The following is a 15,244-nucleotide window of genomic DNA, read 5'->3' on the forward strand; positions in this document are numbered from 1 at the left end:
ATTAAATATTAATAATATCGAAGAAGAAATCTAATGATAAGATTATAAAGTACACAATATATAACAATAAAAGGTAAATTATATATTTAAATATTTATAATAATATCAAATTATATATTTATAAAATAAAAAAGTACAATGGCTGTCCACTGTACTTTTTTATTTTATAAATATCTAATTTGATTTATAAATATTTTAAATAGTATTAGACTGGACTCCAATTAATAATGTGGTGGAGGATGGACTCGGCTCATTCTCACATCACTACATCTGTTTAGAAAGGGTCTTTTTAAACAATGACATTGTCTTTTTTTTGTATAATTCCTTTGAAATTGTCAGAAGTGTATACATAAACAGTCAAACAATTATATATCAAAAGTAAGAGACATTAAGCGGAGCACAAAAAAAGTGTGCAAAATATTGATAAACTTCATTGTTATATTTTCCTAATAAAAATAGATAATGTGTTGTACTCTTTTTGTTGGTTTTCTTCTTGATAACGTCTACGGTATTTCATTGTCCCTTTTGTGCTTGAAGGGAATCTTTTGTTTATTATTATTAAAACTAGAATATGATCGAGTCTATCCGGAGAAGCTCACGAGATTAGTCATGCTGACATGGAAACTAGCTGTCTTGAGCAATCATTCATTTGAGATCAGACTCATCATCCAATCACAGTTCGACATATCCCACCAATCCTCCCTTTCGCGGCGCCTTGAATCAGTTTCGTTAATTTCAGATGGGTCCCATCTCCGTCATGCCCACGCTATATAAATTCTCCTCACCTTTTTTCTTCAAATCCATAAATAAATACAAACAAAAAAAACATTTCTTTTCCTTCTATTCTTTAAATTTTTAAACAGATGGATCGGCAAAGTTCCGATGACATCATGAGATTTCTGGATGGAATGGCTAGCTCTGACGACGTTCTCTTCGGTTTCCTTGATGAAGGAAACCAGTCACCGGAAGACTTCAACCTCAACGGCGGCTTAGATATAGAAAACGTCGACGACAATAGCAATTGCAATTCTGAAGAAAACAAAGTTTTCTGGCAGGAACAAGAACAACTTCTCCAGGTAACTTTATTTTTCCTTTTCAGAAACATAATTAATCGTCATTTTAATTAAACTCATAAAGTCATGGTCTAAATTTGGTTCGGAATAATTGTGTAGGGGACACTGTATAGAACAAGTTCGATTGAGACAAAGATTAGACAAGCGACAAAGGAGGCTTTGAAACAAGTTACATCAAAGGGTCTTCATTGTGTCTGCCAGCGACCTGTTGCTGGCGGTTGCCGGAGCTGCTTACGTGGAGAAATCTCTCGACATCTCCGAGATGTGGCCGGCTACGACTGCGTCATCTTCAAATCCAAATGGAGAAGCTCTCAAGACATCCCTGCAGGTTAGGGCACATCTTTTACTCATCTATTATTATTAAAATACCTAGAAACGGTTCAGACAAAGATCACGTCAATGCAAAATATCTAAAATTGTTAGAAAAAAAAGGACAAACACTATGTCCACAAGAACACGATAGATTTTTTCATACCCGTCTTCTAAAAAAAAATTGTTTCTTTTATATCAACCCAAATCGGATTTCGAATTATATTTTATCAATTATGAGTTTGGCTAAACGAGTATTTGGACTGACTCGTGTAATATATTTTAATTTAAAAAATCAGGGGAACACGAATACATAGAGATCGTGGACCGATCTGATTCCAAGAAAGGCGAGATGCGAGTCGTGGTCGAATTATCATTCAGGGCAGAGTTCGAGATTGCAAAAGGCGGTGAAGAGTACAAAAGGCTTATCAGCCGATTGCCGGAGGTTTACGTCGGAAAAACCGATAGGCTCCGATCTTTGATCAAGATATTGTGCATCGCGGGAAAGAAATGCTTGGGAGACAATAAAATGCATATGGGACCATGGAGAAAACACAAGTACATGCAAGCCAAGTGGCTTGGCACGTGCGAGAGATCGAACTCCTTGGAAGCGGCGGTCTCGGAGACAACGGAGCCGGATAATTGGGTGCCGAGGGCGAAGCCTAGGGTTTCTATGTTGAACTACGATGGTCTGGTTGGTAGTTTGTCCACTGGTATGGGCCGTCATGCAGCTGTAACAGTCGTGTGATTGTGTGTGACGCAAGTAATAAATGACTTGTAATTATTAAATTAATTGATTAGGAGGGAAGTGAGTGTTAAACTAATGATGAGTTTCCGATTTGGAGCTAACCGGAATGTGTCTCAACGACGTAGTCTCTTGACCGATTAGGTCATCGGTCCAGCATGAAGAAATGATAAATTTGTGACTATTTTGCGATTGAATTCAGATTGTATACTATAGATTTTTGAATCTCCACTTTTGTATGAAAATTTCATTCATTCATTGCTAAAGTTATATAATTAAATTTCGCATTATATGCAACTAGGGAATATTAGTGAGTCCCATCTCGTTTGACCCTGCCACGAGCAAATACTGGTCGACTGATTTAAGAAATTTGATTTTGCGGATGTGGATCAAACTTATATTTTACAAGGTGGATACAGATCGGTCTAGTTTATTGGGCATTTTAATCTGGACCCGAAAATCCAAAGTGGAACCGACCCGGAAATTTATAAATACTTATTATATATCTGTAAGATTGACTGCATCACCTCCAAATTGCTTCTTAAATAAAATTTGAAGCAAACAATTTTATATATCTCTAAGTTTTTAAATTTTTAATAAGTAAAGCCATATTAACGAATGGAAGTATTAGTTTTCTTAATATGTTGCAAACATTGTTCGTTATTCAAGAAAGCCTGTAATGAAAATAGTATGGATGCCTTTCTATCCTCAGACGTTAAAATGATGCTGCTGGCTGAGTACTTGACTTCTTAACTAAATTAACCAATGCATTACAGCAATACATGTGACGCGAAATACAAAATAGGACCAGTGGAAATGTGTTAGATACATCAATTAGTCAAACTAACATATTGCGCATCACTTGAGAGGCAAGCAGAGTGTCTATGAATGTTTCCTTCTTTCTTTCTTTTTTTTCACACACAAACAGACTTTACAGAGACTCTTTTATGTGGAAATAATTACGAAGAGCATAAAGAGACACGCTGTTTGGCGAGTAACTCGTTAAGCTTGTCCATGAGCTTAGGATCAGAGCATATATACGCTTCCATCGCCTTTCTCAGATTCCTCAGTGTCTCTGTGTCATCTTCACACATCTTACTGTTGAGCAGCTTCGTGAACAGTTCCTTCCACAGATCCACGTTCCAGTATCTGCAAACAGCTTAGAGAATCAAACATTCTGTCTCTATATTGCTTTTCATTTGGGAGACAAAAAAAAACAAGAAGAAACCATGTCAGGTTTAGCGCACCTTTTGAAGGAACTTCTTGGCAAATTTACGTGGCCACCGTCCAGAGATTGTTTCTTATCGATCTCCATGTATGTGTTGTGCAGCATCATATGTACGATTACACAGAGTCCATAAGTGTCCACCTATATAACACACGCTCCATTAATCTAAAGAGTTCAATCACAAATTCTTCAATGGGAGTAAAAAAAATGGCTTTGCCTGAAACTTCCAAGGTTTGTTCTCCTTCATCTCTGTGCAACGGAATCCTGACGTACGACAATCTCCTGTAAACTGGGTGGTGCTAGAAAACTGGCTCAAGTCTATTCCTCTACCCCAGTCCACAAGACAGAGACCCTGTGTTTCAACTTTCATTAGATTGTTAGACATATAAGAATCAGAACTAGTAGCTAGTTAGTTACTTGTATAACCTGATTGCTCCAAGAGCCTGTTTTCTCATGAAAGCCTGTCTCGGTTAGATTTTTCCTGCAAGTTATTAGTTGAGGCATCACAGTCTCTGCTACGGTTGTTAATGCAGAAATACATGGCCCAATCAGCAACTTACTGAGGGTATTGGATCAGCAGATTGTCTGGCTTAAAATCACCATGAATGATTCCAACACTGTGCAGAGTTTCCAGCATGTACAGCATCTCTATTGTGTAATACATACACAAAACTTCTTCCATGGACTTCCCAACAACGACATACGAGTTTATGACGTCCTATAATAATATAAGGAAAACATAAGGGCAGGTAAGCATGGTTGCATATCGGTTATTAAAGAGCCCACAGAAACCTACCTGGAGTGTCCCATGTGATAGATAATCGCACACAAGTACACTGCAGTCTGAATACACGTGCACTCTCTGAGCCAATCCAAAACTTGATCTCTAGCATAGTAGTGGGAGAGTAATAAGAAAAGGCCTGTGATCAGGTAAAAATTAATTGGAAAAAGTTGCGTGCATACTTGGTTCTCGGGGATCCTGCAATCAAGCTGGCGATACATGTGAAATTCCCAAGGGAAAGGTGGCTTTTGTACCTGTGACGAGAGCATATATATGTGATGATGTGAGGGTACATGACAAATTGTGCCGTAATGTATTTGAAAAGGGTCTACCTTACCTTGAGAGCAACAATTTCATCAGGATTGTTGTCAATGCATGCTTTGAACACTTGAGCAAAACCACCTTGACCAGCACAACCCTTGATCTGGTACTTCCTTCCACCTTGCAAATATACAGAAACCATACTTGATCATCACTAACACACCATAAGACTGATATGCCACATTTTAATTTCAACAATGCAACTTTTAACATATGGATATGGTTATCCATAATCTTATTTCTGGTATGTAAAAAAAGAGAGTGTATGGTACCTATGTCAATGATCTTATTTCTTGCAAAATTCTGGAAAGAAGACAAGTTGGGTTTGGCGGGGAAAGCTTTGTTGCTTGCATAGTAACCCTGATTGCAAGAAAGTAAACTCAAGAGGAGTTTGGTTGAAATCATGCATGGAAAAATATATGAAAGAAGATCTAGGCTTACATCATATTTGACAAGCTGGGGTTTTATCTTGAGCATTAAATCGTTCACAGTGGAGGTTTCCCAGGGGTTAACAAAAAGCGTCTCAACACCAACCTGAAAAGAAGGAGAAAGTTGCATTCATTCAATCCTCAAAATTAAAAATCCATCAAAAGTGCACAAGTAAGTAAAGGTAAAAAAAAAGAGAAAAACCTTAGGAAGGGGAGATGGTTTGGTGCGCTTAGAGATACGTTGTAAGAAGAAGGAGTGAGCCTCTTTTAACCTGTCAAATGGTTGGGCTTTCCTGTCAAACAAACGTCCAAGAATGAGCAATCAAATTTTCAATCAAAAAAATAATAAGAGAAGAGAAAATGAGAGATGATACCTTGAAAGGCCAGTCTGATAGACCAAATGTGCTCTTATCCATAAGCCTTTGAGCTCGAGAAAAGTGGCGTACCATTCGTAGAGCAACGAGTGACCTTTGCATATCTCATTCTCCTCAACTTCTTTATAAACCCTCTCGAAATCTTCACTGCCTTCAAGCTAAGTCAAGGAAATTAAAAAAAAAAACAATTCGATGTGCATCAATTCAATTGATTAGGGATGATATCACAAACTCGAAAACCTAATCAACAAAAGGATTTGATTACGTAGAGAAAGCAGATCTTGAGGAATCTGATGTCATTTCGGTAGCGAGGATCTTCCTTGTAAGTTGAGATACACTCGTAGAGAAGCTTGTCGAGATCTTCCCCGGAACTTCTACCACTGCATACATCTTCCGTCGATTTTCTAATCTTCCTGAAAATCAGAATATCGAATCGAGGTTATCAGAAATACACGCTTGGCCATTATTAATTTATAACAATAAGCAAAAAGAGAGAGAGATGAAGGAGTTACAGAAGCCAGGGGAAGAGCGGATCTTCGTCGAAAGAGGTGGTTGATAAGCTCATGCTTGGACAGATTTACACTAGAAAAGCAAAGGCGACGAGAAGAAGAGATGAGAGAGAGAGAGAGAGAGAGAGGTATTCTCTTTTCGGCTTGAGAGTGAGAGAGGGAAGTGAAAACTTTTGAAAGTCAAAACTTGTAGCCCAACAACACTACTGGGCCTGAAATTGTTTTTTTTTTAAAACAACACTAGTGGGCCTGGTTGTTGTTTTAATATTTTTTTCTTACGAAACCAATTTTACACAGCCCGCCCGGTTTTAAAGAGCCAGCAGCAAACCGGTCCGACCATTCAATAGAAATTAACCACAAAGACTTGCCGCTTACGTTATTAAGTTTTTTTTTTTTGAACTGCTGCATTCATATTTCACGGCAGAGTTAAGTTATTAGTATTAAATGTTACGTTTACAATTACAACCAATGTTTTTGTGTCCTTTATATGTTTTTTCTAATATGTGTCGGCAAATGTCAGAATCTAGCAATAATAGCATTACAAAGAGCATTTGTTTAATAGGATTATTTACTACTTTAGTTTTGCCTTAAAAAGTAAACATAAATAAAATTAAGAAAAAGAGAGTGGGGAGGGAACAAAGGAAGAAAAGTCGTCGGCGGAGAGCGCGTCAGCAAAGTGAGATGAAGAAGCCACAATAATTGACACCGGCCTGTTCACGTCGCCTAAATAAACACATCTCTCTCTCTTTCTTCTGAATCATTTCACATTTCACATTTCATACACAAACACTCAACTCTCATTCTCACAACAATGACAGGCAGAGAAATTCTGCACAAGATGAAGGTATGCTCACCATTCACCTATCAGTTGATTTTCTAGTGTTTAAGGATCTTACATTAGTCTAGAGACCAATTCTTCTAGAGTTTGTCTTAATAACACCTCTTGAGTTTGTTTGAGTCATTTGTGCAGTTGTTGACTCCCCCTTACAGTGGATCTTTTGTCTCTTTAATCTCTTGTGTGCGTTCCGGACAAACTCTTTATGTTTTTGCTGTGAATATATATAGTTGAAGGCTGGATTCTGCGGATCTGAAACGGGCAGAGGTAAAAGCAGGACATGGAAAAACATCTCCCACGGTTTTCACTTTGTCAAGGGCAAAGCTAACCATCCCATGGAGGACTACGTTGTGTCTGAGTTCAAAAAAGTAGACAACCACGATTTGGGTTTGTTTGCCATTTTTGACGGTCACTTGGGACATGACGTGGCCAAGTACTTGCAGACCAACCTCTTTGACAACATACTCAAAGAGGTACATATATCAAATGTTATTAAGCATAATAATAATAATAATAATAATGTTTTACAAGGATGAAAATGCCTTTTTGTGGAATTTCTAATCAAGTGTGTGTGTGTGTGTGTGTGTGTTTTGTTATTCTCAGAAGGATTTTTGGACTGATATGGAGAAGGCTATAAGGGATGCATACATATCAACAGATGCTTCCATATTAGAGCAGTCACTTAAACTTGGCAAAGGTGGATCAACTGCTGTAACTGGAATTCTGATAGATGGGCAAAAGCTAATAGTTGCTAACGTTGGAGACTCACGGGCAGTCATGTCAAAGAATGGTGTTGCATCTCAGCTCTCTGTTGATCATGAACCAAGCAAGGAGCAGAAGGAAATAGAGAGCCGTGGCGGCTTTGTGTCCAATATTCCAGGTTAGCTCTCACACAGTTTTTTTAAGCTTTCTTTTTCTTAGATGGATAGTTGCTTAGCTTGTTGCCTCACATATAGAAGATGTGAAATGGAATGGGTTACAGGGGACGTTCCAAGAGTTGATGGACAACTAGCGGTTGCGAGGGCGTTTGGAGATAAGAGCTTAAAGATACATCTGAGCTCGGAACCAGACATAACACACCAGACAATCCATGATGAAACCGAGTTCATTGTTTTTGCCAGTGATGGAATTTGGAAGGTATCATATCAGATCTCTATCTTTCTCTCTCTCAGTCTACTTGAGTCTTGAGTTAACACGGACCTTTAGTTGGAAAGTGTCTGAAATTTGATTTTGACGATGTATTGGATTAACAATAACAGGTGATGTCAAACCAAGAAGCTGTGGACGCGATCAGAAGCATAAAAGATCCCCATGAGGCAGCCAAGGAGTTGATAGAAGAAGCAATCTCTAGGAAAAGCAAAGATGACATCTCCTGTATCGTTGTAAGATTCAAGTGATAATGTTATGGCTATAAATTATTCATCAATCAAGTGTCTAAGAGAGAAACAAAGACATGTAAAAGCTCAAGCTATATGTGCTATATATGTGACCAATATAAAGTCTGGTCTCTTGTAAAACCATTGATGATAAAATCTCGCCAAAATGTAAAAGAATTTCGTGCAAATGGTTGCTGGTGCATTAGTCTAAATGATTGAAGTTTCATTTCTGCGATTTTGGAATTAGACAATGTGTTAACAATAAAGGGTTGAAAAAGAAACAAATCAGTAAAGAAATGTTTAAGTGATGTCAAAATGTATCATTATTTTGCTGATCTCAAATTTTGCATCATTTAAAAGTGATATTAACTGTGTATCATTTATCTAAGTAATATTCAGAGAGATGTATGTTTTATAATTTTTACAGGAAATATATGAAATTTTAATTATCAATGTATTATTTTTCTAATTACCTATTTCACATTTAACCAATAGAATTCCAATAACCACAATTATGTTTTAAAAATTCACAATTTACTATTAATTAGTATATTGAAAATGTAAAAAGTGTATATTGTGAAATATTTTTTTTTCTAAAACATGAATCTTTTAGGAATGAAAGGAATATTGTTTTTTTTTTTTTTGGTAAAATGTTAAATATGAAAGGAATATTGTTGATAACATAAAGGGTTGAAAAGAAACAAATTAGTAAAGAAGAGAGATTATTACATACTCTCATTCTAGTTTTAGTTATTGATCAAGTCAAGGTAGTATGATGAAGCAGAATATTGAGGTAGCATGATGAAGGATGCTGTAGTTTGAACGTTAATGTTATATATTCACATAGGATCGTCTAAAAAGCATTTTATTATATCACACACAGATAATTCAACAATTTTGCATGTGGTTTTAATGAAATAATAAAAAATAGTAAAAAAGTAAAAGTTTATGTTATTTTTAGTTATGAATAAATTAAACATTCAAAATATATTTATATTATTTTATTTATTTTTTATTCATCTTGCATTTTTGTGACTAATATAATAGATTATCAAACTTCAAAAAATGATGGCTAATATGAAAAAGATTATATAGTGCACATTTAGAAAATGATGAACTAAATATTAATATGTTTTATTTTTTGGTTAATGATGTTAGTAGATTTGGGAATAAAATAGTAATTTTAGAAACGATAAAACATATTTAGTTTTTATAATATAGAATATAATTAATTGTTATTAATGTTGTTAATAGATTGTTTTAAGATATTTTTTTTTGTCAAACATTCTGTCTTTTCATTCAAATAGTCTTGAACAATCTTTTGAGTGGATCATCTACATATATCTTTTTTTTTTTCTTACAACGATCATCTACATATATCATGTGGATAAATATTGAGGGTTGAATTAATTTAGAGAAGAACCATAGGTAGATGGCACGTTTTTGTCAATTACAACAAGTCGGGCCGGTATGTTGTTGGGAATTATAAAAGATATCTTTTGTGTGTGTTTAAAAGATAAAACCCCCTACGCCAATCACTCACTCAATAGCCCACTCCACTCAAAAACAAAATGGGAGAAGCCGGAGGAGGCAAGAGATGGAACTTTGGGGCCAACGAGGTCGTTGAGCTCTCTTGTTCCCAGTACGTCCGCTATTATATGAACGTCCTCGCTGATAACCTCGACCCCACTGACAACAGACCTGTCATCCCTCTTGCACACGGCGATCCCGCTCCCTTCCCCTCCTTCCGTACCGATCCAGCCGCAGTGGAAGCCATCTCCGATGCTCTTCATTCGGGGCAGTTTAACCATTATGCTAACACTTCTGGTCTTCCTATCGCTAGGAAGTACGATGATTCCCCTTCAAATTAACTTTCCTTCTTCCTGTTGTGATATCTTTTATTCAGAGCATTTTACTTTACTTGTCCTCAAAGGCAACAAACATTTAATTAGTCCCCTTGAATGAGGCCTTATCTAGGTTAGGGTTTTACTGAGTGTATTTTGATAAAGACTTTTTTGTTTCTTTTCTTTAACAGGGCTGTTGCGGAGCACCTCTCCCTGGGTCTCTCTTACCAGATCAGTCCAGATGATGTTCATCTGACAGCTGGTGGTCATAACGCCATCGATGTCTTGATCTCCACGCTGGCGGTTCCAGGCGCCAACATTCTGCTGCCTAGGCCAAGTTACCCCATGTACAATGCCCGAGCAGGTTTCAGCAAGCTTGAGATCCGTAGCTATGACCTCCTTCCAGAGAAAGGTTGGGAGGTCGATCTTGATGTGGTCGAAGCTCTTGCAGATGACAAAACCGTTGCTATAGTTGTTGTCACCCCTTGCAATCCATGCGGAAACGTTTTCTCCCGTCAACATCTTCAAAAGGTGTGTGTGTGGTCAACATTAATACTTTCTTGACGTATGTATTTTTATTAGCTAATTATTTCCTCTTTTCTGCTTTTCGATGGCAAAAGATTGCAGAAACTGCTAGCAAACTTGGAATACTTGTGATCGCAGACGAAGTCTACAGGAATATAACTTTTGGGGAGACCCCATTTGTGTCCATGGCTGAGTTTGCAGATATCGTGCCAGTGATGTTGTTAGGTTCAATATCAAAGAGGTGGCTCGTCCCTGGCTGGAGATTTGGATGGATGGTCACCGTTGACCCTCATAACATCATGAAAGACTCTGGGGTTTGTTGCTACTTTTTAAAGTCTTCGGTTAAATTCTCAACTACTCATATTTGTTTGTTTTTTTCTTTTTCTGTTAGCTTGTTCATAGTCTTGTCAACGTCCTCAACATGTCGATAGATCCCGTAACGTTTATTCAGGTATGCTTAGTATAAATTGCTGCTACTGAATCTACTTGAAACTTTTTTTTGTTGTTGTCAATATTTGATTTATCATCTTCCGTGGCAGGGGGCAATGCCTGATATCCTTGAGAAGACAAAAGAGGAATTCTTCTCAGGGAAAATGGAAATACTAAGAGAATGTGCAGAGACTTGTTACGAGGAGATAAAGAAGATCCCTTGCATGAGTTGCCCTTACAAACCAGAGGCGTCAATGTTCACTATGGTAATTAATAAACGATCAAGAATCCCCACACTTTTCGTTCGTTCATCAGAGCCCTCAGTGGTTGTGTTGTTTGGTGGTGTAGGTGAAGTTAGAGCCATCGGTTCTTGAAGATATAAAGGATGATTTGGAATTCTGCTGCAAGTTGGCTAAAGAGGAATCGTTGATGATCCTACCAGGCCGATCTGTGGGGTTTAAGAATTGGCTACGCATCACCTTTGCGGTGGAGCCAGCGCTCCTAAAAGATGGGCTTTCCAGGCTAAACAAGTTTGCACAGAGACACTCCAAGAAGAAGCTGCAGCCATGAGAATCTCTCTCTCTCATTCTTCTCCACACCCCCAAGCAAATCAATGTGTGACATTGTTTTTAAAAAAAAAAAACATTGTTGGTGTTTGTAATAAAACTTGTATTTTTAAATATATGTTGTACTGTTTGTAGTGACTCTTGTCACGAGCCCAAGTTGCTGATTCGAATGAAAGGAATCTTTTTTTTAAGGAAAACAAATATTGACCCCAACGGCTATCTGATCCACCGTCTCTCTTCTTTTCTTGGAACTTGTCGAGACTCGAGAGCATCAAAAGCTTATAAACTCTTCTTCAGATTCTCACATTTACTAACCTAATAATCAGTCAGGTCATTCATTTTGTAATAATAATGGAGACGACGCCTCCTCCTCCTCCTCCTCCTCCTCCTTACCACCTCCCATCGAACCCCAAATCAGCCTCGCGTTCGAAAGAAGAAGAAAAAGAAGAAGCTCCACCCAATCTTGTCTCTCTTGAATTGGTGTGTGTGTCTCCGAAGAGCAAAGACACTCCTCCTCCAAGAGCCTCTTCCTCTCCTTCCCCTCCTCTCCGCAAATCGAAGACCCGTTTAGAGGATCGACTCCAAATGGCATCTGAGGATAATGCTGCTGCGTTGGTGGTGGTTCGGAAGCAGGGCAAGGGGAAAGGAGGGCAAAAGGGTCCTTTGGCTTCTCCCAGGAATAATCCCCGAAGATCCAGGCGAAGGTCCGAGCCTGTGGCGGCGGAGAAAGAAGCTAATGTTGTAGTCGACGAAGCCCCAAAGCCCAGAAAACGCAAGCCCAACAACGCTCGCCCTAAGAAGGAAAAACAAACTTCGTCTTTGCATCTTCCAAGTAACCACCCCACTTCACTCACTCACTCTCTTTCTTTCTTTGCTTCTTATTATCTGCTCGATTCTGATTTGATTTGTCTTTGTGAAGAAGATGATGATGATGCTTCTTGTCAAAGCGATCTGAATCGGATTGGAGAGATGATCAGTGATTTGGTTATGTGGAGGGACGTTGCGAAATCCACACTCTGGTTCGGTTTTGGATGTCTTTCTTTCCTTTCTTCTTCCTTTGCCAATGGACTCAACTTTAGGTACTTAACTACTTACTGATTTTATTTTTTACTATTTTCTTTATCAAAACTCTGTGTTTACTCATCAAACGTAATTGTTCTGTTTTAAAAGCCTTTTCTCGGCGGTTTCCAACCTAGGACTTGTGTTACTTTGTGCCTCCTTCTTGTCAAACACTCTTTCTCAAAGGTGCGTATCCTTCACTGTTTGGCCTTTTCTTCTCTATTAGCCTAACAGTTATAGTTTCATCTTTTAGGAAAAACGAAGAAGACACCAAGAGAGAGTTCCATGTGAGTGAAGATGATGTCTTGCGCTTATCCAGACGATTCCTTCCCGCTGCCAACTTTCTCATTTCAAAGACCACTGTGCTTTTTTCTGGAGAACCATCCATGACTCTCAAAGTAATTTTTTTCTGACAAACTCTTTCTCTCTACCAAATGGGGTTTAGTGGTTTCATCTGCTCTTCTCCTTTTTGCTTCAGGTGACACCATTTCTGCTTATCGGAGCTGAGTATGGCCACCTCATTACGCTCTGGAGACTATCCGCTTTTGGTATATATTGCCATTTACAAACTTAAAACAATGTGGGAACTCAAAACTGACATGTTACTCTACTGAAACAGGTTTCTTCCTCAGCTTCACCGTCCCAAAGCTGTATTCGTGTTACACCCATCAAATTAGCCAAAAAGGTCAACCAAAACAAATTACAAAGTCAATTGTTTGCAGAGAGGTCTGTTTGTGTCTTTTAAATATTGACTTGGTTTGAATTTGATTTGTGCAGTAGAAAGAGTGAAAACGAGTTTAGGTGAAGCATGGGAAATGTGCTCACACAAGAAGATCTTGGCTGGCTCTGCGGTGACAGCCTTCTGGAACTTGACAAGCATTAGAACCCGGATTTTTGCAGGTAATTTAAACCCAACCAACCAACCAACCAATGCTTGACAGAGAGTACTCTTGTTTTGCTTGATACCAAACTACTCTATATATAACCCTTGTAAAATCTTTCATGTTTTGCAGTGTTTATCATCCTAGTGATATTTCGGTATAGGAGACAGAATCTAGTACAGCTAAATTCCGAGGAAGCTGTGCCTGTTGAGAATGAGAAGCAAGAAGAAGAAGAAGAAGAAACACTTCCACAGGAAGAGGAGACGCAGCAGCAGCCACAAGAGGAGCAAGCGTTAGCTATGGTGGTTGCAGAAACAGAAGGATCAAAGAAACTCTGAGTGTTTGTAACTTTGTAACTGTGTTAAAACCCCATTTAACAGAGATGCAATTTTAAGTCTCTAGTTAGTGTGATAGGGTATCAGTTTTTCCATATGACATGAAAAACCTTGAACAAAAATGTGATTTTTAGATGGGGTTGATGTAATACATATCAGAGAGTTTATTATAAAGATGGAGAATATCAGTTCTTTTCATATGAGAAATTAGGACACGGCCTCTTTGAACGAAGATGCGATTTTTGAGTTTGCGTTGAAGTACCAGAGATCAACGGAACGGGACTATAAAAAGGGAGTATATTTGTTAACAACTGAAGGAAAATATGGTGATCTACTTTAATAACAGAGATGCAATGTGTTGTGTGTTGATGTAACAGAGATTATAGAGAGTTGATTTTTAACATGAAAAAACTCGAGAGAAAGAGATCATTTGTGTTTGGGAAGAAGTACAACAGCTATTCTTTTTTTTTGGGTCTAAGCTCTCTTAAAACCATCTCGGAGTCGCATTGGGTCTAACTTGTAGACATCATCAAAAGTCCTCTATGCAAGCTGGTTAAATTATAACAAACAACATGAGTTACTCATCTAATCAAAAACACACAAGAGGCAAAATCACGAGGGTTATCATTCCTAAGTCTTCCGGTGGGAAAAAAGGGCTTTAAAAAAGGTAGGGTTCTGTATAGCTTCAGTGATCTTCAGGCTAACTCATCACACATCATCATTGCAAGCTGGGAGTATAAGACCACTACAGTTTGTTGGGTGCATGTTTTAAGTTGAAGAAGATATGTAATAAGAAGACAAAATGCAGCATCAAACATTGATCGGTTTTATTTAAAGTTAATTGCCTGAAAACCATTTTATGAGTGTCATCTCTTTTACGCGGACTAGGAGACCAAAAGAAAAGGAAAAAAAATCTAGAGAGCCAACACGGAAACTAGCTGTCAAGAAACAGATAATGATTGGTGAAACAAAGAATGTGTAGGGGAGGGGATTGAGGAGGAGAGTTACCGTGAGAGAGCCAGGCGTAGGTATGTGTAGAGAGAGAAAGCATTGAAGTCATAAGCGCAGAAGCTGTGGCAGTGTGGTACGGTAACATTGACTCCATACAGAAGCTCATTTCCACAGGATTTCTACCAATCGACCCAAATAAAAAAAAAACAGGCATTCCCTTAATATTAAGTAATTGAACTTGCTGAGTAAAAGGAGGAACAGAGAAGATGTATCATCAGACTAACCGGAGAGGTGAAAGCAGTGAGCTGCTTCTTCTAGCGGTGGCTCTAAACATGGGAGGAACGGATTTCGCCTGAGAGGCAAAGCGGCCACGGGAGGAAGCGGCTCGAAGCATCGATCTGGCACCCGAGACGACGGCGGAGCTGGCCATCCGGAGAGAAGAAGAAGAGAGAGATTCCGATTACGATCTGGAAATGATAAACCCTTTTGTGTAACTCTCTATAGACCTGCTGTGCGTCTCCATCGTTGAACCAAAGGCCCATGGTTTCGGTTAAAGCCTAGTTTCAATTTTTGGCCCATTTGTTTTTTGGCCCATCGCTTAAAGCCTAGATTCAACTTGATTCAAGTTACGGTGATAGCAAGAATCACTCAGAGTGAAATGGTATGCAAGAGACC

The 15,244-nt window shown here is 38.3% G+C and overlaps 6 protein-coding genes across 6 annotated transcripts; 4 read left to right on the forward strand and 2 right to left on the reverse strand.

The window, feature by feature from the left end:
• The first annotated feature begins 800 nt into the window (after positions 1-800).
• Positions 801-2,417, forward strand: LOC108806859 (uncharacterized). Its single transcript, XM_018579064.2, has 3 exons — positions 801-1,076; positions 1,173-1,401; positions 1,682-2,417. Exons 1-3 carry the CDS (start codon positions 864-866, stop codon positions 2,128-2,130), a joined length of 891 nt encoding a protein of 296 aa, XP_018434566.1. The 5' UTR covers positions 801-863; the 3' UTR covers positions 2,131-2,417.
• Positions 2,418-2,861: 444 nt separating this feature from the next.
• Positions 2,862-5,911, reverse strand: LOC108809120 (mitotic checkpoint serine/threonine-protein kinase BUB1). Its single transcript, XM_056989484.1, has 14 exons — positions 5,772-5,911; positions 5,525-5,672; positions 5,260-5,417; positions 5,088-5,178; positions 4,899-4,991; positions 4,730-4,817; positions 4,474-4,577; positions 4,319-4,390; positions 4,152-4,241; positions 3,916-4,073; positions 3,782-3,836; positions 3,573-3,707; positions 3,375-3,496; positions 2,862-3,276 (listed from the first exon to the last, which is right to left on the reverse strand). Exons 1-14 carry the CDS (start codon positions 5,822-5,824, stop codon positions 3,087-3,089), a joined length of 1,557 nt encoding a protein of 518 aa, XP_056845464.1. The 5' UTR covers positions 5,825-5,911; the 3' UTR covers positions 2,862-3,086.
• A 489-nt stretch (positions 5,912-6,400) lies between these two features.
• LOC108806636 (probable protein phosphatase 2C 58) lies at positions 6,401-8,167 on the forward strand. The gene is made up of 5 exons (XM_056987318.1): positions 6,401-6,612; positions 6,834-7,076; positions 7,207-7,483; positions 7,586-7,740; positions 7,863-8,167. Exons 1-5 carry the CDS (start codon positions 6,580-6,582, stop codon positions 7,998-8,000), a joined length of 846 nt encoding a protein of 281 aa, XP_056843298.1. The 5' UTR covers positions 6,401-6,579; the 3' UTR covers positions 8,001-8,167.
• A 1,337-nt stretch (positions 8,168-9,504) lies between these two features.
• Positions 9,505-11,544, forward strand: LOC108813278 (tyrosine aminotransferase). The gene is made up of 6 exons (XM_018585794.2): positions 9,505-9,825; positions 10,015-10,354; positions 10,444-10,662; positions 10,740-10,799; positions 10,888-11,043; positions 11,126-11,544. Exons 1-6 carry the CDS (start codon positions 9,551-9,553, stop codon positions 11,345-11,347), a joined length of 1,272 nt encoding a protein of 423 aa, XP_018441296.2. The 5' UTR covers positions 9,505-9,550; the 3' UTR covers positions 11,348-11,544.
• A 48-nt stretch (positions 11,545-11,592) lies between these two features.
• Positions 11,593-13,812, forward strand: LOC108808601 (reticulon-like protein B17). The gene is made up of 8 exons (XM_056988878.1): positions 11,593-12,175; positions 12,263-12,422; positions 12,514-12,588; positions 12,656-12,800; positions 12,881-12,950; positions 13,022-13,087; positions 13,180-13,302; positions 13,416-13,812. The coding sequence occupies exons 1-8, from the start codon at positions 11,695-11,697 to the stop codon at positions 13,619-13,621; spliced, it is 1,326 nt and encodes a 441-aa protein (XP_056844858.1). The 5' UTR covers positions 11,593-11,694; the 3' UTR covers positions 13,622-13,812.
• A 118-nt stretch (positions 13,813-13,930) lies between these two features.
• Positions 13,931-15,050, reverse strand: LOC108809920 (protein NUCLEAR FUSION DEFECTIVE 6, mitochondrial). Its single transcript, XM_056988879.1, has 3 exons — positions 14,854-15,050; positions 14,627-14,748; positions 13,931-14,167 (listed from the first exon to the last, which is right to left on the reverse strand). Exons 1-3 carry the CDS (start codon positions 14,997-14,999, stop codon positions 14,148-14,150), a joined length of 288 nt encoding a protein of 95 aa, XP_056844859.1. The 5' UTR covers positions 15,000-15,050; the 3' UTR covers positions 13,931-14,147.
• Positions 15,051-15,244: the final 194 nt, after the last annotated feature.

The sequence above is a fragment of the Raphanus sativus genome, chromosome 6 (assembly GCF_000801105.2).
Source record: "Raphanus sativus cultivar WK10039 chromosome 6, ASM80110v3, whole genome shotgun sequence".
Taxonomy (NCBI): Eukaryota; Viridiplantae; Streptophyta; class Magnoliopsida; order Brassicales; family Brassicaceae; genus Raphanus; species Raphanus sativus.